We start from the raw sequence: 22,734 nt of genomic DNA, 5'->3' as shown, positions 1-22,734 counted from the left end.
GAGTCTCAGCGCGGGTCCGCTTTTGTACATCTGTCAGCACGGAGGCAGGGGGAATCGGAGGGAGAAAAGAGACAAATTGGTCCCAAAAGGCAGGCCATTCACCTTCGGCTCACCCCCTCCGCCCCCCGCCCTCCCTTGGCCCATTCAGGTGCTCTGCGGGATTCTCAAGTGCTCGCTGGCTTATTCCATTTTGCCCCCCTCTCTCTCTTCGCCCCTCCCGACCCCATTCAAGACCGAGCCCTAGAAGTGTTGCGCTCCTCATTCGGCTGCGTCTCAATCCACCTCTAAGCGTTCCTTTGTGAGCACTTTGCTCACGGCTCCTTACTCACAACCCCCCTCTTCTTTTCCTTCTTTCTTTCCATCCTTTTTTTTCTCCCTCACTCCTCTTTTTCGTTCATTGTGTGTTTACTCAATGACACGGACGCGGGCTATAATTCCCAGCGTTTAGTTCATCCCAACAAGCTCGTTCTCTCTCTCCGAGCATGTTTTGGTGAAGAGAGCTCTGTTTGCATACTGTTATCCATTTAGTGAACAGGCTCTTGTACAGAAAAACAGAGTCCACTGGAGGTCCAATAGTAGAGGAGCGTTTTTTTCCCATCCAGAGCTGTAGATCAACAAGCTAAAAAACTGTGGTGACACGTTAAAAAAAAAGAAGAATAGCGTTCTCTTTTAAATGCTTGTTAAAATATCAAAAGGGTTTATAAATTAAACTGTTTGTCCTGGGTTTTTTTCCCCCCTCAGCCCGTCTGTGTGCTGAAAAGATTAAGTGGCCCTTTACAGATGTAGTGCTAGCCTGAGCAGAAACACTGGAGGCTTGTTGTACTTAAGGCTCCAACGAGGCATGCGAACCTCCACTTTGTACGCGCCGCTCAATCAAAAGCAGTTTGAACCTCACATGCTTGCTGAGTCTAAAACTCTTCTTCAATCCCACCATTCAGGGGGACCTCTTTCTGCAGGGAGAAGGAGGGATGGAGAACGTGAAAAAGGGAAGGAAAAAAAAAACGAGAAAGAAGAGAGGCTGAATTTGAGTGCTAATACAATGGCGCAATACAGGAACATGTTTGGGGTCGTGTGTTTCCTGTGAAAAGTTTTCCTCTGGGTCAGGATGTCCCACTGTGCCGAGAGAGCGAGAGCGAAAGAGAGAGAGAGAGACTTGAGCTTGTCGGTGTGAGTTACCATGGTAATTGAGTTCCCTCGTCAATGGACCTCCTCTTAGGGGCCAGAAAGCACACAATAATAGGCCAACAGCGGCTGTGAACAGCGAGCAGGTAGGATTAGCCCGTCCCTTTGTCCTAAGAGCATAATGTCTTGTAGTCAGTTTTAAAGAGTCCTCCGCACCAGGGGGCCTGATTCAGCCCCAAGCCTGAGCTCAGTGACAAAAAAAAAGATGGTGGAGAAGAAAAGCACATAGGCTTGTGCTTCAATCCTTAGTCCTCTCTCACACAGGTTTTTCGTCCATAAACTTTTTGTAAGGCAAAGAGCTCCGACTTACAAAGGCAAGGAATTCTGAGTCAGTCTTTCTCAAGCTTTCCAGCAACCTGCCATTTCGCATTAGCATCAACGCTCGCGGCAATCTTCATTCCATCCCGCCCGCTAATTGCAGACACAGCTGGGTCCCAGCGGGAGAGCTTCTCGAGCGGCGTTGGCCGTAGAGAGCTGGCCTCACTCAGACACACGCTCTAAACTCATACTCACACATACACACACTAACTCATTCAAACGCACGCATTACCACCAGTAAGGGCAGAAAGAGGCAGAGTCACAGGTTGCTTGTAATCCCCCTGTACCCCCTACAGTGCCTCCACCTCCTCCACCTGACAAAATTCCTGCTTTTACAACAAAAGAGGGATTTTTTTTTTTTTTTAAGGAAGCACGAACAAAGGCCTGGTCCGAATCCTCACTGACTCCTACTGCCAAGAGTCAGGTGTGCTTAGGGTTAGTACAAGTAGCATACATGTGTGTATGTGTTTATTGGATGGGTTTGGAAGGGCATACAGCCTTGCGCTGAATTCTGTTTGTTGCCCCCTGCTCGGCACCATGGCTTCCTGTAACATGTCAAAGACTGGAGTGTGAAGGCGGGCTCGCTCGGAAACTCGGTGTTTTTCTGGTGTGTGTATGTGTGGTGTTGCAGGGGGCAGGAGGTCGCACAACCATTCAACACTCCCTTCTAGAGGTGTGGGGGGCCTGCAGATGTTCATGTGTGTGTGCATGTTTTGGTAATGCCAAACACACACACACACACGCACAAATCCTAATATCAGATGGAACTCATTAGATGATCACAGTTTTTTTTTTTCCATATCCGTTGCATTACGTATTCAGAGGCACGATACTCTTGTTTCGGCTGGCAGACGCTACCGGCTTCCCGCTGCTTCATATCCAGAAAGTGGCGTGGTACATAATGCCCTCCGAGAGAGACTTCTGTTCCTCTCGTCATAGCAGAACAAAGTGCCACAACCAGCACTGTTCATTTTGCAAGCCAGACCAGGCCTGTTTTTGCATTCGCTTGCTTCGGTCTCCATCGTTTTCATCCTTTTTATTTAAAGCCATTTATCTCTGATTTGAGCTTCAGAACTATGCGCATGATGCATATCTATGATATTAACGTTTATATTTTTAAAAAAAATCAGATACACATTTGGTGACATTGCTTTGTCATGTAAGCAAATGTTGCCAGTTTATCCAAGGAGAAAGTATTCGAGAATAAAGTAGAAAAGTTAAAGGACACAAGAGATGGAGAGCAGTCACATGAAAGAGCAAGACAGAGTGTGTGATCAAGGCAGAGGGAGATGGAGAGAGAAAGATAGAAAGAGAGACAGTATGTGCGAGTTGTGAAGTTGTCCAGGCCTGGCCTCTCTGTGGGGGTCTATCACGGACCGGCTGCCCGAGCGTTCACAGGCACACAGCACTCCCAGATTAACACCGAGCCCTGACTCACACACACACACACACCACAACGAAGACATCACAGAGCCCCCCCGACACAAAACCAAACCTCTTTCAGATCCTCAACCTCTTCATGTCACCAGTTCTTAAATAATATCAATACGATCACTGCAAGCTACAATGGTGCTTGAAAGTTTGCGAACCCTTTCGAATTTTCTATATTTCTGCATAAATATGACCTAAAACATCATCAGATTTTCACACAAGTCCTAAAAGTAGATAAAGAGAACCCAGTTAAACAAATGAGACAAAAATATTCTACTTGGTCATTTATTTATTGAGGAAAATGATCCAATATTACATATCTGTGAGTGGCAAAAGTATGTGAACCTTTGCTTTCAGTATCTGGTGTGACCCCCTTGTGCAGCAATAACTGCAACTAAACCTTTCCGGTAACTGTTGATCAGTCCTGCACACCGGCTTGGAGGAATTTTAGCCCGTTCCTCCGTACAGAACAGCTTCAACTCTGGGATGTCGGTGGGTTTCCTCACATGACCTACTTGCTTCAGGTCCTTCCACAACATTTCGATTGGATTAAGGTCAGGACTTTGACTTGGCCATTCCAAAACATTAACTTTATTCTTCTTTAACCATTCTTTGGTAGAACGACTTGTGTGCTTAGGGTCGTTGTCTTGCTGCATGACCCACCTTCTCTTGAGATTCAGTTCATGGGCAGATGTCCTGACATTTTCCTTTAGAATTCGCTGGTATAATTCAGAATTCATTGTTCCATCCATGATGGCAAGCCGTCTTAGCCCAGATGCAGCAAAATGGGCCCAAACCGTTGATACTACCACCACCATGTTTCACAGATGGGATAAGGTTCTTATGCTGGAATGCAGTGTTTTCCTTTCTCCAAACATGACGCTTCTCATTTAAACCAAAAAGTTCTATTTTGGTCTCATCCGTCCACAAAACATTTTTCCAATAGATAGTTTTCACTGACGTCACGGCATTCCGGGGAACGCCCTCCAGCCGCCATCTTGTGGGGCAAACAAAACGGACCATCCCATTACCGGCTACGTTATCTCGGACGAATTTATGAAGTTATATAGTCAGTTTTCTAAAATAAAGATCAATTTCGGCAAAATCAAGCAAACAGAAGTATATAGCAGTGGCAGCTGGTAGTCTTTCAAACGGGGAGGCTGGTCGGTTACGATATTTCCAGATTTTAAAAGAAAAAACACATCAATTTTGCCCATACTCTTGCCTCTGATCTGGCTGATTGTTGGCAGGGTCACAAACTGTGAAATAACAGGTTCTTTTGGCCCATTAGCCTACTGTCCAATATACATGATGGTGGTGTTGGGGGGGGGTATATTTTAACATTTTATATTTTAAAATTGTGGCATGTTGTTTAAAAATTGATCATTATTGAAAGCAGCTCTTTGTCAGGAACCTCAGCAGTAACAGCAGAGTGTTCTGGAATAGGCACAAGCACTGACCTTGGGGAGCCAAACATAGAGCTGGGTGCCACACATTTCATTCAATGACACTTTCCCTATATTTTACTTATTTTGACTGAGAAATGTTTTATTGACAATTTTGATAACCCTTCACTTTTAATCCAGGTCTGTCGTGTGAAATGTTCTCGGCTGTGTTTTTGTTTAAAAATGTTTTCCAAATTGTAGCTGTGTTTAATTCATATCCAGAAAAATATATATTCCAATATAATATACTCAGCATAAACATTTTAAATAGATTCTATATTTTTGGTCCATCCATGACATATTACTAAAGTAGCCTATTTACTGTTGTTGATGTGGGTCACTTGCTGTTAGCCAATTCACTTTCTCGTACCAGGAGAGCTGAAAGGAACGAGTATTATTCCCTACCTTTTTCACCAAGTCAATTTGAGGCGTTGGTCTACCCTGCTCTTTAATTTTAATTTTTTCCTCAAAAGGAAGACTGGCAAATGGCTTCGCCAAAATTAAATCAACAATGCTTGGCCTCCGTGCGCAGCTTTCTTGCTAGCTGACTAGCCCCCTCAAGTTCAAGTTCAGTCACTCAAATAAACGAAATTTCTGGAACTAAGATAGCAAACTTGACAACACTATATTTACACTTTATTTACAATGAAAATATATACAAACTAAAAAAGCTGGTAGAAACCGTATGTAATGAATGAAATCGAAATGTAAGCTGATCTCTTACAATACACCACAGCACTTGCGAATCCGCATGGGACTGAACTGAAATTCACCGCTGCCTGTCTATAGTTGAAATGAGCTGTCAATCAAAGAAAATATCCGGCCGCTTTCACCAATCACCAGTCTCCTCGCGGAAAGCTTTGCTATGTCCCTCCCACTGTGAGGCTGGGAGTCCGTGGGGCGGGCGTTTTCGCAGTATTTGTCCAATAACCGTCTTGCATTTTGAGATTGAAAAGCGCATAGCTCCCAAATGCCATTGAAGTCCACTGAGGCTGGGAGTCCGTGGGAGTCCGTGGGCGGACGTTTTCGCAGTATTTGTCCAATAATCGTCTTGCATTTTGAGATTGAAAGCGCATAGCTCCCAAATGCCATTGAAGTCCACTGAGGCTGGGCTGCATCACGCTGTCACGAGGGGGAAAAACTCACGCACACATTAGGCGAACTGGGGAAAGTTATAACGGAATGATTTCGCACTGTAGTTGGGTTGAGCACATATATTTCTATGATTCTGGATCTGAAATAGCAATGTTATAAGGTCGGCTATAACATAAGCCTAGCGCAATTCATCCTACACGATGTTCGTCATTTTTAGAGGAGGCTGAGCCTCCCTCGTTGTCTTAGAGCAATCGCACCATGGTATATAGATACATTAGACGACATCTCACGACAACGGTATGCAGCCAAACTGGCCTTGATTGGGGGAATTGACCCCTACGAAGTGGACAAAGATGCATTTTCAAGTGACTATGCAGGGCTGCCAAAGCCTGAAACTACCAAAGCCTGCTCCAAAGCCTGAAACTGACTTCATCAAACTTTAAAGGCTGTCTGATATATACAACTTTATAGATTCACAGCGCGCCTTTTGTCGGATGCCGCCTTTTTCACGGCTGAATCGCGCAGATCCGATTTTTTTTTTAGGGGGGGCGTTGGAGTGTCTGATTATAATTTCAAAGTAAATTCTGTATTAAAATTACTAAATAATCAGATCCGTTACAGTCCATGAAACAGGAAGTATAAGGATGAGAAAAAAACAGTTTAAATCGGGAAGCTGCGCACATTGGCGCAGCCCGAGCGGTGTGCAGGACTGTGCCAATGTGCGCAGCTTCCCGATTTAAACTGTTTTTTTCTCATCCTTATACTTCCTGTTTCATGGACTGTAACGGATTTGCTTATTTAGTAATTTTAATACAGAATTTACTTTGAAATTATAATCAGACACTCCAACGCCCCCCCCCCCCCAAAAAAAAAAATCGGATCTGTGCGATTCAGGCGGCATCCGCCAAAAGGCGCGCTGTTTGCATCCCAAACACAAATCAAATCATACAGAATAGACCTAAAATGTTTTTCAAAAATGACCCTTGCGTGAGTGAAGTGACAAGTTTCAAATAGAAACGTGACAAACAAGCGATATTAAGTGTACATTACAATGTAAACGTACACTCAGCGGTTCCAGTTAGGCATTCTCCAGAGATTGTTCACATGATGTTTTGGTTTCCAAAAACAAACTTAAACACAATTGATTGTTTATTTAAACAACTTACCACTTATAAAATGATCGGAGCAGACTTTGCTGTGTTTGGAAGGCTGATAATCCTTGCGTTTGATTCTCGCAAGCCATAGATTTCTCCTTTGTATGCTGAGTTTCTTTGTTTGCTCGCCTTCGTGCTCCCGTACAGTGGGAATTCCATAAAAGCTCCGCTTGACTTCATTATTTGACCTATTACGACAGCCGTGAATACAACAGGTGTGCACCATTGCTAGCTTTAAATAGCCTGCTTGGGTTCTTTTGAAGACTTTGTACTCACGCGTTACAATGTGTGCTCAGTCACCCGTACGGTAAGCTTGACCCGCAAGATGGCCGCCACTAGGGAATCCCCGACTCTGTGACGTCATGTGAAAACTATCTATAGCCTTCTGGATTGTCCACGTGATCGTTAGTAAACTGCAGACGAGCAGCAGTGTTCTTTTTGGAGAGCAGTGGCTTTCTCCTTGCAACCCTGCCATGCACACCATTGTTGTTCAGTGTTCTCCTGATGGTGGACTCATGAACATTAGTCAATGTGAGAGAGGCCTTCGGTTGCTTAGAAGTTACCCTGGAGTCCTTTGTGACCTCACCGACTATTACACGCCTTGCTCTCCAGAGTGATCTTTGTTGGTCGTCCACTCCTGGGGAGGGTAACAATGGTCTTGAATTTCCTCCATTTGTACACAATCTGTCTGACTGTGGATTGGTGGAGTCCAAACTCTTTAGAGATGGTTTTGTAACCTTTTCCAGCCTGATGAGCATCAACAACGCTTTTTCTGAGGTCCTCAGAAATCTGTGTTCGTGCCATGATACACTTCCACAAACATGTGTTGTGAGGATCAGACATTGATAGATCCCTGTTCTTTAAATAAAACAGGGTGCCCACTCACACCAGATTGTCATCCCATTGATTGAAAACGCCTGACTCTAATTTCACCTTCAAATTAATTGCTAATCCTAGAGGTTCACATATTTTTGCCACTCACAGATATGTAATATTGGATCATTTTCCTCAATAAATAAATGACCAAGTATAATATTTTTGTCTCATTTGTTTAACTGGGTTCTCTTTATCTACTTTTAGGACTTGTGTGAAAATCTGATGATGTTTTAGGTCATATTTATGCAGAAACATAGAAAATTCTAAAGGGTTCACAAACTTTCAAGCACCACTGTATAGCTTGCAACATTTATTGCGCACTTGAGATCATTGCTTCTGGACTAGACGGGACCGGAATGAGCTACGCCATCACTGACGGTCTCATTTGGTTAACCAACCAAAATGTTTCAAATTTCATCAGTGATGCTTGCAATAAGTGCAAACTTGGGTCAACTGATCATTGACATAAAAGGTGACAAAACATATAAAACATAACGACATACCAATAAGAAATCCAATGGCCAGAAAATGAATGAAGGTAATTCTTAACAGTTTGTTCAACATTTATTTAGAAAATCTATGTTAGCGTTTTTGAACTGTAAACTTTGGAACAGGTTGTAGAACAAGCACATTGTGTCACGAATGGCAAACCGAGGTGAAGTGAGGTCAAGAGCAGACTCAGAAAACAGGCAGTGTAAACAGAAAAAAACTTCTTTAATGAAGCAGATGGCAGAAAGGCAAAAAGGTACAGTAGGGCTCAGGCAAAAATCGGTCGTCAAAAAACAGGCTAGGAGGTCAAAAACACAGGAGCAAGTAGACACGGTCAGGGACAAAAAACAGGACAGAAAAATCTTCACAAAAACTGATGAACACAGGGACAAGGGAAATCCAGGCAGAGGTAGCAAAAGACACAATCCAAAAGAACAGGCAGGCAAAAACAAGGACAAAAAAACTGGACAGAAAAACTTGACAAAAACCAAGGAAAAACTCAGGCAGGGGGAATCAAGAAGACACAATACCAAAGAGCTGTAGCAAGGCAAGGAAAGTCTACAAGAGACAGTCTAGCAAATGGAGTAGCTCCAAACAGTTCTTAAAAAGCCCTGGCTGATGGGAGAGGAGTGGTAGCAGGTGTGGGAGCGCCACTTCAGGAAATGGCCTTCAGCAAGGAAGGACTGAATTTCTGGCCTGGATCCAGCATGGAAGTCCCACAATCTAAGGCATGGATGGACTGGACCGGACCGTCCATCACATTGTTACAACACATTGTTACTTGTGGTTGTCGGGCTACTCCGTTTTGTTGGTGCTATGTGGTCTTCTGATCCTGCTAACCTGGACATCAAAGTCCCATTAGGTTACACTAATCAACCTTGCAGAGACACCACAAATTTGGACATTTTTGAGATTTGAGATGTCTTTCCCAAAAAAACCTGCTCAGTTTGCTCTTTTTACCCCGACTGTTTGGACTCCTATCAACAGCTCGGCTTAGTCACAACCAATCAATTAGATTCCAGCTCAGCTCAGATCTTCCCCACGGTCCAACATCTGCAACCCAGAAGCCAAGAGCGTCGGCTGTTTAATAATTGCCTTGAGTTCAGTAAGTTTCAGGGATTGGATGAGAGGATAGTTGGGTAAAGTAAGGACAACGTGCCTGCCTCTCCTCTGGTGAAACAAGAGGAGTGAAGAGTGATGAGTGTGTGCTGACAGGGGCTGATGGCAGACTGAGCATCTCTCTCAGTCTATGACCATGAGCAGCGGAGACAGACTGTGGGCTTGCATGGTGTCAATTAGTAATTTGCTAAAAGGAAAAGTTTTTCTTTGCCTGAAGCTTTGGTTCAGGAATGTTTACTATTCAGCTGAAGCTTCAGTCAGTGGTTGTTTATGTCACATCAGGCTTTGGTCCAGAGTAAGTTTTGGTCCCAAGTTTTTTAAGATATGGCTATAGCTTTTGTCCAGGCTTGTTTCAGAGTAAAAAAAAAAAACCCAAACAAACAAAACCCCTTGGATCCTGGGTTGCTTAAGAACCAACTGAAGCTTTGGTCTGTGGCTTCTTCTCAGTCGGGTGCTTGTGCACTTCTTTAACCCGTACAACATTAGCAAATGATTCAAGTTGATCCATTGAACCAGTTGATTGGAAATGATTGGAAAGATTGTCCCAAATGGCCATATTTATGCTCAGAAATTAACAATAATAAAAATAAAAAACCCCAAAAACAATCCCTAGCTTTTTACCTACTTAAACTCCTTGTCTTGTTCAGATTTGTCCCAGTGTGTATGTGTGTCTTGTTGGAAAAAGCTGCATTTGTGTTTCAGCAATGGTACACTAGCACAATGAACCTACTGGGTACCTGGCTAACAGATCGCATGGACCTGCAGCTTCACCTGTACCAGCTGAAAATCCTCATTCGGATTGTAAAGGTAATATATATCTAAGGAATACATATAGCTGAGTGCAAAAGTTTGCATCCCCTATGGTTACTGGGTGAAAAAGTAAGTATACCTCTATTTTACATTCCAGTAGTTTGGAGAATATGAAGGAGGTTGGGGCGGACAAAGAAGTTATTAAAAACATTTATATCATATTGACATAGGGAGATGCAAACTTTTGAACTCCTCAAAAGTATACACAGTCAGGTCCATCAGAATTTGCACAGTGACAGTTTTCATAATTTTGCCTTTTTACACAACCACAGTGGATTTGAAATGAAGCAGTTAAGATGTTGGACAATTGACTGATAAGCAATTTCATGGCAACATATGGGCTGCTTTCTCATGATTTCATGATAAATTAAGGAGATAAAAGGTCTGAAGTTGTTTCCAAGTGTTGAATGTGCATTTGGCAGCTGTTCTCAATATGTGGTCCAAAGAAGCGTCAATGCAAGCGGAGGAGGCCGTCATTAGGCTGAAAAAAAAACCCATAAAAACAAAAACAAAATGGACACATAGAGAGAAAGCAGACACTTTAGGAGTCGTCAACTCAACAATTTGGTACATTCTTCAAAAGTAGGAATGCACTGGCAAGCTCAGGAACACCAAAAGGCTGAGAAGACCACAGAAGATAGAAGATAACTAAAGTGGATAATCGTAGAATTCTTTCTTTGGTGAAGAAAAACCCCTTCACAACATCTAACCAAGTCGAGGAAATACGCATATTCATCATTGTCAAAGTCTACAACCAAGAGATGTCTTCCTGAGTGTAAATACGGAGGGTTTACCTCAAGATGCCAACCAGTGGTAACACTCAGGAACCAAAAAGGCTGATTGGACTTTGCGAGAAAGCCTGCCTATTTCTGGAACAAGATTCTTTGGACAGATGAAACCAAGATGAACTTGTCCCAGAATGATGGGAAGAGAAGAGTATGGAGAAGGACAGGAAGAGCTCATGGTCCAAAGAATACCACATCATCTGCCATTCATGGTAGACATGGGCATGTTTGGCTGCCAGTGGAACTGGGTCACTGGTGTTTATTGATGATTTGACTGCTGATAGAAGTAGCAGGATGAATTCTGAAGTATATAGATCTATACTTTCTGTTCAGATTCAGTCAAATGCTGCAAAATGATAGGATGAAGCTGCACAATACAGATGAATAATGACCCAAAACGTACCATGAAAGCAACCCAAGAGCTTCTTAAGGTAGAGAAATGAAATGCTCTTAAATGGCCAAGTTAGTCAGCTCAATTGAGCATGCTTTTCACTGACTGAAAACAAAACTGAAGACAGAAAGCCTAACACGCAAGCAACAACTGAAGGTGGCTACAATAAAGGCCTGGCAAAACATCTCAAGGGAGGAAACTCAGCATTTGGTGATGTCCATGGGTTCCAGATGTCAGGTGGTTATTGACTGTAAAGGAGTTGCATTCATGTATTCAAAATGATGTTTACATTTATAATTATGCTAGTTTGTCCAATTACTTTTGAGCCTGCAAAAATGAAGGGACTATGTAAAAAAAAAAATAATAATAAAAAAGTCATTCCGAAATGATTATTTTTGTTCGATGCTTTGAATTAAAGCTGAAATTCTCGCCTTCAAATCACATCTCAATGGCTTCATTTCAAATCCATTGTGGTGGTATAAAAAGGCAAAATTATGACAATTGTGTACCGTCCAAATACTTATAGACCTGACTGTGTATCTTTTTTTTTCACTATTAATATCTTTCTATGCACTATTTTGAAAATGTGATAATGAAGGAACATCTGTGGAACCCAACACACTAAGTGGCTTGTTGCTATAATGACATTTTGTCCTAAGGGTATGCAAATGGAGTCAACTGTGTACACAGGTCGAGCCAGTTCCACTTAATCACGCAATAAAAATTACAGTTTAAATGGCTGAATTGATGAACTGAGGAATTTTAGATGGATGTTAGAAAGACTGCATGACAAATCTTAAGAGCAAACAAACCTAACCCGTGACTACCCCTGTGTCTGAAATTGCTCACAACTCCCTCGCCCCTATATAGGGAATTACTAGATAGAGGACTATACAGTGAGCTCATTGGTAAAACGAAAAAACACTTTCGGACACTGGTCCGTCGCGCTGGTATTTACGTCATTACTGTCGCACAATTAAAACGTGCCAGATCAGTTGGCTGGTGGGTTTTCAAAATAATAAATACACGCATGTGTTTTTGTGATAAATCCATATTATACTGAGCGTATTTCCCACATTAATAAATACAAAGTCCCTGCATCTTTCAGTTCTTTTAAATCAAGGCTGAATACTTTCTTCTTTGCCGCTGCCTTTTATTAAATCAAATTTGAGACTTTTAATTTGATTTTTTTTCAGCACGACCACAGTGCATGATGGGATATATTGCTTTGGTTAGTGACCATCGGTTGTACACTACTTTTCATGATGCATTATGGGATACTTTGAGTGCACTATATGGAGTGTAAATAATCCTCACTAAGGTTTCGGACAGCACTACAAAATGGAATCCTCACTGTATAGTGAGTAGGGAGCGATTTTGGACACATGGTACGTCATCACTTGTTTACTGCAATGCATTATGGGCGATACCCAGGGTCAGCTCTGCTATACTGTTTACTTTCGCCTTTGTTAAACCCTGCATTGTTCTGCCTAACCGGTTTTAACCATGCCGCCTAAAGTGAATTGCTGTGTGCCTTACTGTGTCTCCACAACAAAGAGAACACCTAATTTGAGCTTTTATCAGCTGCCAGTCGAGAAGAAGAGAAGAAAGAAATGGATAAGTTTAATCCGCAACGAAAAGCATCAAATTGAAAGCTTACATTTGTCTGATGGGGAAAAAGACGTACTTAAAGGGGTACCAACTATAATATATACAGTTGCTGATGTGACAAAGTAACGTATTCTTAAGTATTCTATCAAATTTATATACTAGAAAACAACGAAATATCTTGGTAATTGTAAATATAATACTTTATACGCTAAACCGCACAAGAGTTGCCATTTTTAAAAGACCGTGACATCAGTGCTACCCACTGCACTAGCGGAACTCTCCGAAATAGAGGAGATAAGCGTGTAATCATGGCGTCGGGCGCATCAAGTGAAAGCGACAGCTCTGTCGAATCATACGAAGAGATTCCGCAAGACACACTGCAAGCAGGCTATGGCTTAGAAGGGTACCAGTTTGAACCTAGGAGAGGTACTCTCGACTCCGGTGATGAAATAAGAGAAGAAAGCTCGGATGACTGCGAGGATGAGACTGATGCTGACCATGGGCATGGCGAGCGTGGGGCAGAGCGTCTGCGTGCAGGTGACACGGCGTGGTGCTCGTGCGGAAAATGTAACGTGGAGTTGCTCACGAGTCCAGCAGAATTTATTTGCTGCAATGAGATAGGCGCCACCCGTGGGCTTGCGAAATCGTCGCAAGAGGCAGAAACAGGTATTTCACACGTGCTGTTCCCAACCTCAATGAGCCAACACAACTGGGCACATACATACGTCATGAGTGTTACGCAGAGAAAATGAACGTGCATTCTGATTGGATAAAATTAATATCATGGCGGGCTGTTCAAACTGCGGAAATAGTTTGCTCGAGCTACTTTCAAAACACTATAACTTTCCAACCTTAGAACAAAAAACTTTTGTAAGTCTTGAATAAGGTTCGTTAATGTGTGTTTTATTGTTATATATTTACTCTATATATTGCCCTCTGTTCCCCTTTAAACTGTGACCCAGCAATATTTCCACGGTCTGCGAAACGGCCTTCGGTTATAGAAGATAATAACAATTGACACTGTTCATCGTCTGAAACTAGCGATATTCCTAAGCCTGTAAAACAAGAAGCATTCTTCAGCTTTTGCCTCTCAACGTACCGACGCGCTCGGCAGCCGAACAACCTGTCGGACCGATAAAACTCCCAAACCACCAAGGGTTCTCTTTCGGGTGTGTATAATGTTCAGTGTACCTCACTAGTGTCATTTATTGAAGTAAATGCATTTATACTGAACATGACACGGCAGATCAGCGGATTTCCAAAGATTTTTTTTTTGGCAATGTTTCCTGATATTGAACTAATTGCTCATTTCTAAATGTTTTGATAAGACATTCTGAGATTTGATGTTGTTGTTGTACAGTGTGGTCGACTCGGTCAATCTCTAGGTTGTACGAATTCTTGTCACTTACGTCTGACCTTCTCACCAAGCTTGATTTGGATTGAGATTCTCCTGCTGTAAACCCTCGACGTGTTATCCACCTCTTTAAATCACCAATTTCATTGTCTTCCATGACAGAGCACGGCAAAATCGCTCCTCTCGCATCGCTCTCACGTAAAATTAATCTAACATCCGCTATATGGCACAGCTACCGACCCCGGCTATCCCCCATAACGTACTGCGATAAACAAGTGATGACGTAGTTACGCTTGGGGGGTATTGAAAACACAGAATGTACATAAACTGTACAGTCTGTCTATTCGTTTTCACTTTATTTGCTGAGTAAAGGCCTCTGCATGCTCTTGCGACAAGGCTTTCGCAGATAGCTTTTCGCAGACAGTTGTAATTTATCGTTGAGCGGGGAGTAATAGGCGTGCGCAATGTTATTCACCAGCACAACGCAAGGGGGCGCGAAGTCACGAAATCGCTAGGAGTAGTTGGTGGGTGTGGTTAGTGGAGTGTTTATCCTCCGGCTACTTATAATGACTAGAACTGGAGTCGTATAGATGTACGTACTTCCTCACTTCCTCGATCAACCGCTCTTCGTGCTGCTCCATCTTCGCTCGTGTTTTTAAAAATGCCGGTCGTGAAAACAAACCAAACCGGGAAAGTAGGGAAGCGGAAGTGCGTGTACAGCGGATGTAGAGTGGACCAATCAGAGCCCTCTTGTCTGCGACGCTGTCTGCGAGGCTTCTGCGGTGGTCACAATTTTTAGGAGGTGCGCGCAGAGCGTCTGCGAAGGTGGGGGGGCTACGCAGACGCTATCTGCGGCGCCGTCTGCGAGGACTGGGTTGTCAGAATAAATTGGCCTTAACTCATCGCAGTTAGTCAACAACTAATAAAGTGCTGGTACTTCTGTTACAAATAATACTCAGTGATAAATAACCGAGAAGACTCAGGGTTCCCATTGCTATATCTGTTTTGATTTATTTGTATCTGAGATTTTAAAAAAAAAAGTGGCTGATTTACAATTTCAGCCTGATAAATATGCTAAACTCGGTCTTCCCTCCCTCTGTAAGATCACCTCTGCTGCTAAATCTTGCAGTGTGATCTCCGGGTAGCAGCAGGAGCAGGACCTTGTAGTTTGGCATTCCAGGTTTATTTCTGTCCTGTGAAGCCACCAGCCAGGCTTCACTTCCTCTGTTACATAAACCCGAAGGACATCCATAACGACAGTGTTCAGACAAGCAGGACTGGCGTTCCCTAAAAAACAGAATAATGTTGCTGGTCTCAGGCTCAGTTTTTTTTTTTTTTTTTAACATCAGGAATCTTCCTGTGTAATGAATAAGGTGTGGTCCAGTAAGTACGTTTAAATAAGCACAGGTTTCATTTTGTTCAGGTTGGTTTGCTGGACTCCTGATTCCAACTATAATGTGGAAAAGGATGACAAGCAATGCAGCACAAATAAACGTAACTTACAGGGTGAACTTAGTTAACTTCCATACTTACAATACTTCGAGTACTTGTATTCGATTCAGTACACTTTTGATCATTTGGAATTTTTATTCCGCTAATTCTCACGGAGATGAGTCGTAGCTTTTCGTTTTGGTGAATTCACTGGGTGCATATTTATGTATAGTTTGCGTAAACTGCAAGAACAATTTAAAATTGAATATACTTGTTGAAGAAAATCGATATATCTATCGATGCAAGTCTGTGATGCACATGTTCCATTTAATACATCATAATACGGTTGCATAGATGTTGCATCGTTCCAGATCCTTTCTTTCGATTCAACAGCAATAAAATATACATTTGATTTCAAGACGCTCAACAGCTTTATCATAATTATTAAAAATATAAATGATAGAATTTATGGAAAAAAGACTTCAAAGAATGAGAATCTTCCTTAATGGAGGAAATTTGCTCGTAACGAAAATCAACGTTGTTTCCTATTTGAAAAGAAACAGCATTTTCATATTTTAATTTGTTGCTCTTCGCTCAAAATAGTATAATATCCATCGTGTGTTTTCGTGAATTTGTATTTCATGTTATTTTTTTCATGTTAGAAAGTGTATTTGAAACTCAATAAATAAAAAATAATAATAAAATGAAGGCTTATCTAGTTAGCTCTGTAGTTTAGTAGTTATTGTTCGAAGATGGCGCTAATCCAGTATTTAGCTGATACCAGTAAAAGTGGTGGATTGTAGATTAGAAAAATCATATCGGATATCAGGTCTTGTAATAAATGACTGAAGGGAATTGAACTGAAAAAGGAATTTATTTCTGGAACTAGAAATATTTACACATAAAAGAGACAATTTTTTCTTGTGTTTGGATTGATGATATATTTATACTTCATTATGTTTACAACGTACAGTGGTGCCTGAAAGTTTGTGAACCCTTTAACATTTTCTATATTTCTGCATAAATATGACCTAAAACATCATCAGATTTTCACACAAGTCCTAAAAGTAGATGAAGAGAACCCAGTTAAACAAATGAGACAAAAATATTATATTTGGTCATTTATTTATTGAGGAAAATGATCCAAAATTACATATCTGTGAGTGGCAAAAGTATGTGAACCTTTGCTTTCAGTATCTGGTGTGACCCCCTTGTGCAGCAATAACTGCAACTAAACATTTCTGGTAACTGTTGATCAGTCCTGCACACCGGCTTGGAGGAATTTTAGCCCATTCCTCCGTACAGAACAGCTTCAACTCTGGGATGTTGGTGGGTTTCCTCACATGAACTGCTCGCTTCAGGTTCTTCCACAACATTTCCATTGGATTAAGGTCAGGACTTTGACTTGGCCATTCCAAAACATTAACTTTATTCTTCTTTAACCATTCTTTGGTAGAATGACTTGTGTGCTTAGGGTCATTGTCTTGCTGCATGACCCACCTTCTCTTGAGATTCAGTTCATGGACAGATGTCCTGACATTTTCCTTTAGAATTCGCTGGTATAATTCAGAATTCATTGTTCCATCAATGATGGCAAGCCGTCCTGGCCCAGATGCAGCAAAACAGGCCCAAACCATGATACTACCACCACCATGTTTCACAGAAGGGATAAGGTTGTTATGCTGGAATGCAGTGTTTTCCTTTCTCCAAACATAACACTTCTCATTTAAACCAAAAAGTTCTATTTTGGTCTCATCCTTCCACAAAATATTTTTCCAATAGCCTTCTGGCTTGTCCACGTGATCTTTAGCAAACTGCAGACAAGCAGCAATGTTCTTTTTGGAGAGCAGTGGCTTTCTCCTTGCAACCCTGCCATGCACACCATTGTTGTTCAGTGTTTTCCTGATGGTGGACTCATAAACATTAACATTAGCCAATGTGAGAGAGGCCTTCAGTTGCTTAGAAGTTACCTTGGGGTCCTTTGTGACCTCGCCAACTATTACACGCCTTGCTCTTGGAGTGATCTTTGTTGGTCGACCACTCCTGGGGAGGGTAATATTGGTCTTGAATTTCCTCCATTTGTACACAATCTGTCTGACTGTGGATTGGTGGAGTCCAAACTCTTTAGAGATGGTTTTGTAACCTTTTCCAGCCTGAGGAGCATCATCAATGCTTTTTCTGAGGTCCTCAGAAATCTCCTTTGTTTGTGCCATGATACACTTCCACAAACACGTGGGTTTGGATTGATCAGACTTTGATAGACCCCGTTCTTTAAATAAAACAGGGTGCCCACTCACACCTGATCGTCATCCCATTGATTGGAAACACCTGACTCTAATTTCACCTTCAAATTAACTGTTAATCCTAGAGGTTCACATACTTTTGCCACTCACAGATATGTAATATCGGATCATTTTCCTCAATAAATAAATGACCAAGTATAATATTTTGGTCTCATTTGTTTAACTGGGTTCTCTTTATCTACTTTTAGGACTTGTGTGAAAATCTGATGTTGTTTTAGGTCATATTTATGCAGAAATATAGAAAATTCTAAAGGGTTCACAAACTTTCAAGCACCACTGTAAGTGATGTTGCTTCATAGTATTTGGCAGTATTGGTATTGACTAATGTTCAAGGTTTTAGTATCAGTATTGGGGAAAAATGTTTTGTGCGATATCTCATTTTATTCTATCCATATTCACTGGATATGAGCAATCACATGCTCTGATTGGCTACTCTACTACTAGGCTATCGGCTCATATAGATGACTTGCAACCATGTGATCAAAATGTGCTACGTCATGAGCGTCCGCCATGACGGTGGATATACAAAGCGACGAAGACGGCAGCCGCTGAAAGCGTGTCTGTAAACAGTGCTGAATTTTCTCAGTATTACCATGATTTGAACACTTGAGTGAAGATTCGATACAAAGAGAAGATAGATACCGTATGTGTGGGTTTTGACCCATATTATTTAAAAAAGTCAGACTTTTCTGAAGATAAGACGCTTCTACTGACCATCGAGTACCCAGATATTGTGTTCTATCTGGTTCGGCTGCTGAAGAATCAAGTCCGACCTCGGGTAAAACGCAGCCCATTTTCTGAGTGGGTGCCCAGTCTGGATTGTTTCTATCGTATAATTTTGCTGGTGCTCCTAGAAGCAAAATGGTAATATATGTGTTAAAATTATAACAACGACCAAGTGAACCATGACAAGAAAGAACGCTCATTTTATAGCAAAATTCTAGCAACACGAAATAAAATTCTTCCGTGATATTATCGAAAGAGCTTTTGAATCTCAGCTGAGATAAAATGATTACTGCAAACACGAGCTGTTTTGGTTTTAGTCTCCGATAGATCGGCCCTGCCGATGTTGTTCAGCCGCGCTCGTCTCCTCTCCGTACTCAGCCTCAGAGTTTCCTCGCCCTCTTTCCAAATCACAGATGGAATTCTAAAAAATCAGAACATGCCACGGTCACGAGTACTGTTGTGACCACGACCATATACAGCACAAAGATATGGCATCGCTAAAAGAACGCTGAAAGCAGTGAGAAAACAAAGAGAGTTGCGCACGCGTGACTATGTTTTGTATGGAATGTCGCTCGACCCCGCATTTGTATATCCACCAACATGGCCGACATCCGGGTTTCTATTCTGCTTTGACGTCACTTGCAAGTCAAGGATACTGTGAGGAGAGAAAAACAAAATGTCAGAGCGTGTTGCTAAACCAACTGAGGATGAAATAAAAACTACTTGAAAACAAAACCCCCCAAAAAACAAACAAAAAGCAACAAAATATGGAATGAAAGTATTTGATGGTAAGAACATATCTTTTTAAAATTTTACAAGAATGATTATTATCGCATTTTTCACAAATTGCAACTGTCCTTTTGCCTTTTTTTTTACATTCTTCATCTTTACGCATTAAAATTTGTTGGTTTTTTTTTTAGACTGGTTCACAAGCTCAAAAAAGTTTGAAAATTATATAACTGAACTGTCCAAGGAAGAATTAAATAAATCTCTAAAGCTATTCTATACCTCGGCACGACGGGACTTTCTACAAAAAAAAAAAAACAATACTAAAGTCAATTTGTGCAGCCATCGATAGGTTTTTAAGAAGTCTGCCTAAGCGGAAATGATTTTGTCGGATGTTTTGTAGAAAGTTTTTATTTATCAAATTTGCAAGAAATAAAAACGCTCTGTTTTTCAAAATCCAGTCAATGTGGATCGAATAAAACAGTTATTCCACTCAATCTTGTTGTACATGCCAACTCGGTGCTATGCGCCTCGTCGGCTATCAGCTCATGTACGACTCGATTTCATGGAATAACTGTTAAATAGTTTAGTACTAGTACTTTATTTATTGAACTAAAAAACCAAGACATTTCCAATTTTTTTACCAAAATTAGAACAGTATTAAAATTATTTTTCAAACAAACATGGAGCAGGGCGGCACGGTGGTGTAGTGGTTAGCGCTGTCGCCTCACAACAAGAAGGTCCGGGTTTGAGCCCCGTGGCTGGCGAGGGCCTTTCTGTGTGGAGTTTGCATGTTGTGTCCGTGTGGGTTTCCTCCGGGTGCTCCGGTTTCCCCCACAGTCCAAAGACATGCAGGTTAGGTTAACTGGTGACTCTAAATTGACCGTGAGTGTGAATGGTTGTCTGTGTCTATTGGCCCTTTTCCACTACCCTTTTTCAGCTCACTTCAGCCCGACACGGCTCGCGTTTTGACTACCTCAGAGCAGCACGACTCAGCTCGCTTCAGCCCTGCTCAGCACCCAAAACTCGCACGGTTTTGGAGTGGGGCTGAAGCGAGCCAAACCGAGCCGAGTGGGGCTAGGGGCGTGAGGAGACACTCCCCTGTGCACTGATTGGTGAAGAGGAGTGTCCTCACATGCCCACACACGCCCCGCGAGCACGCTGGGATCTGTAAACACCGTAAACCCGGAAGAAGAAGAATTACGAATTACGAGAATTTCTGAAGCCTTATGCGCCTCGCCTCATCTATACGCTCTTGCCAGTATCTGTTGGCGTTGTCGGTGACAACAAGCCACAGCACCAAGACCAGCAACACTAACGACTCCATGTCCTCCATGTTTATTGTTTACTATCCGGGTCGTGAGACTACCGCTTAAAAGATCACTGATGTCACTGTTTGCGCCGCCTAACGACATCATGTGACGTCCACCCACTTTCGCTAACTCCACCCAATGTGTCCACCCACTTCCAGCCAGCACGGTTCAGCGCGGTTGTAGTCGAAATGCAACTCCAACAGCCCCACTCAGCTCGACTCAGCCCAACTCAGCACGGCACGGCTCAGCCCAACTCAGCCGCGTTGGTAGTGGAAAATGTGTCAGCCCTGTGATGACCTGGCGACTTGTCCAGGGTGTACCCCGCCTTTCGCCCGTAGTCAGCTGGGATAGGCTCCAGCTTGCCTGCGACCCTGTAGAACAGGATAAAGCGGCTAGAGATAATGAGATGAGATGAGACAAACATGGAGCATAAAATAATATGGGAAGAAACATGAAATAATTAGGTGTAAGCCATGGCCAAATGGTTAGAGAAACAGCTTTGGGGGGGAGAAGGTTGCTGGTTTGATTCCCTGAACCAGCAGGACTGACACAAGTGCTCTTGAGCAAGATGTCTAACCCCCAACTGCTCTGGTAAGAGTAGTGGTGTACCTTGTGTCTGATTATCCAGAGAAAAACTGATGATGTGATTATCAGTTTGGGCAAGAACCCGGCCATGACTAACTAAGAAACCCTTTTAAAAAAATCATTCTGGACTAAGATGTGCAACAAAGTAAAATTAAAGTACTAAAATGACATCCTTTCCTTGGTTCGTCCATTTTAATGAACGGAATACATTGCATTTTTTTCCGAATTACCAGTAATAAAGTACTATGTCTACACTGACCAACTCTCTCTGGACTTTTTCAGAAAAAATACCGCGACTTCCGTCTGCAAGGCGTCCTCGACTCCACTCTGAACAGCAAGATGTACGAGACGGTGAAGAACAGGCTGACGCTGGAAGAGGCCACGGCGTCTGTGAGGGACGGAGGAATGCAGGGCATCTCCATGAAGGACAGCGATGAAGAAGACAATTAGGTGCCATGTGGAGCAGCCATGTTTGGTGTAGTCTGATGAAGCGATGCATGCACTCCGTTCGTCATGCTTCCTTAATAATTTTTACTTTCGAGTCGTACGAATGATAACGGGGGCCAATGTTAGTTATTGATATGAGATAAGAAAATTTTAAAAATCGATATTTAATGTTCATCAGAAGATCGTTGTAACAAATTTTTTTTTTTTGGGGGGGGTGTTCGAATTTGGAATTGGTGTTTTACAAGTAATAATGTCCAAAATGTGTTCCTAAATGTTTCGAAGCAATATGGCGTACTACTTGTAAGTGATGTTTGCGTCAGATGGTTAGGAACGTATGCCCTGTTGTGTCCCTGTTCGATGCAAATGTGTACGGCGCTTTTTATGTGTACTGTAAATATATGAACGGTACATAATTGCGCATAGTCTCCTTTGGAGTCTTTTTTTTTTTGGCCAGATGAATTGATTATGTTGTATTTAACTGGTTTGGGGTGTTTAAAGGTAGTGTTTATATTCCATTTACACAATAAATGAATAGTCAATCAATAATCACAGTATCTCTGGTACCACAAGCCATCTGGAACGGACATCTTTTTTTTTTTTAATGAGTTAGTAGATATTTTAGAAACGCAATACTAACTATATTATGATGTACTTTGACTAATATGGACTATATACTTATGTTTTTATGTCATTTTCTGATTTATAAATATACTTTTTACATATTTTAATCGATTAGCAAGTACATAACCTACTGTAAAACCTCACTTTTCCTACCGTTCCAGCAAATGTTTTTTTTTTTCTATCTTGCTCTGTTGCTTTCCATCATATCCAATGTTGTGTATTGTCCTTGGTGCAGAAGGTCATCCATGTTATCAAAAAAAAGAAAGAAAGAAAGAAAAAAATATATATATAAAAAAAATCCAAAGAGTTCTGAATTTTGTGGAATGACCGATTCATGCTACTCATGTATGTCCAAAAAGAAAAGAAAAAAAACAACTTACACTCACTAAATTAAAATGTTCATGCACAGAATTGGGTCTTTTTTCTGTTAAATAAACCTTCGTAGATTTGGTTACTTGTTAAAAAGCAAGGAGAAGGAGATTCGAGTCGCCTTGGAAAGGTGTCGTTTTCATTGTGAAATTT

General features: G+C 41.8%; 1 protein-coding gene across 2 annotated transcripts in view; it reads left to right on the top strand.

Moving 5' to 3' along the window:
* cadpsa (Ca2+-dependent activator protein for secretion a) overlaps positions 1 to 22,253 on the top strand; it is a 210,790-nt gene extending 188,537 nt beyond the window's left edge. For both annotated transcript variants that reach the window (XM_060910653.1, XM_060910652.1), the window contains 2 exons: positions 9,812 to 9,916; positions 21,427 to 22,253. In XM_060910653.1, the coding sequence (XP_060766636.1) occupies positions 9,812 to 9,916; positions 21,427 to 21,594 (273 nt within the window). In that variant the 3' untranslated portion in view covers positions 21,595 to 22,253. The remainder of the gene's footprint in view (positions 1 to 9,811; positions 9,917 to 21,426) is intronic.
* The last annotated feature ends 481 nt before the right edge of the window (positions 22,254 to 22,734 follow it).

Source organism: Neoarius graeffei, chromosome 26, assembly GCF_027579695.1.
Source record: "Neoarius graeffei isolate fNeoGra1 chromosome 26, fNeoGra1.pri, whole genome shotgun sequence".
NCBI classification, from domain to species: Eukaryota; Metazoa; Chordata; class Actinopteri; order Siluriformes; family Ariidae; genus Neoarius; species Neoarius graeffei.
This window is presented reverse-complemented; position numbering and strand designations above follow the sequence as displayed.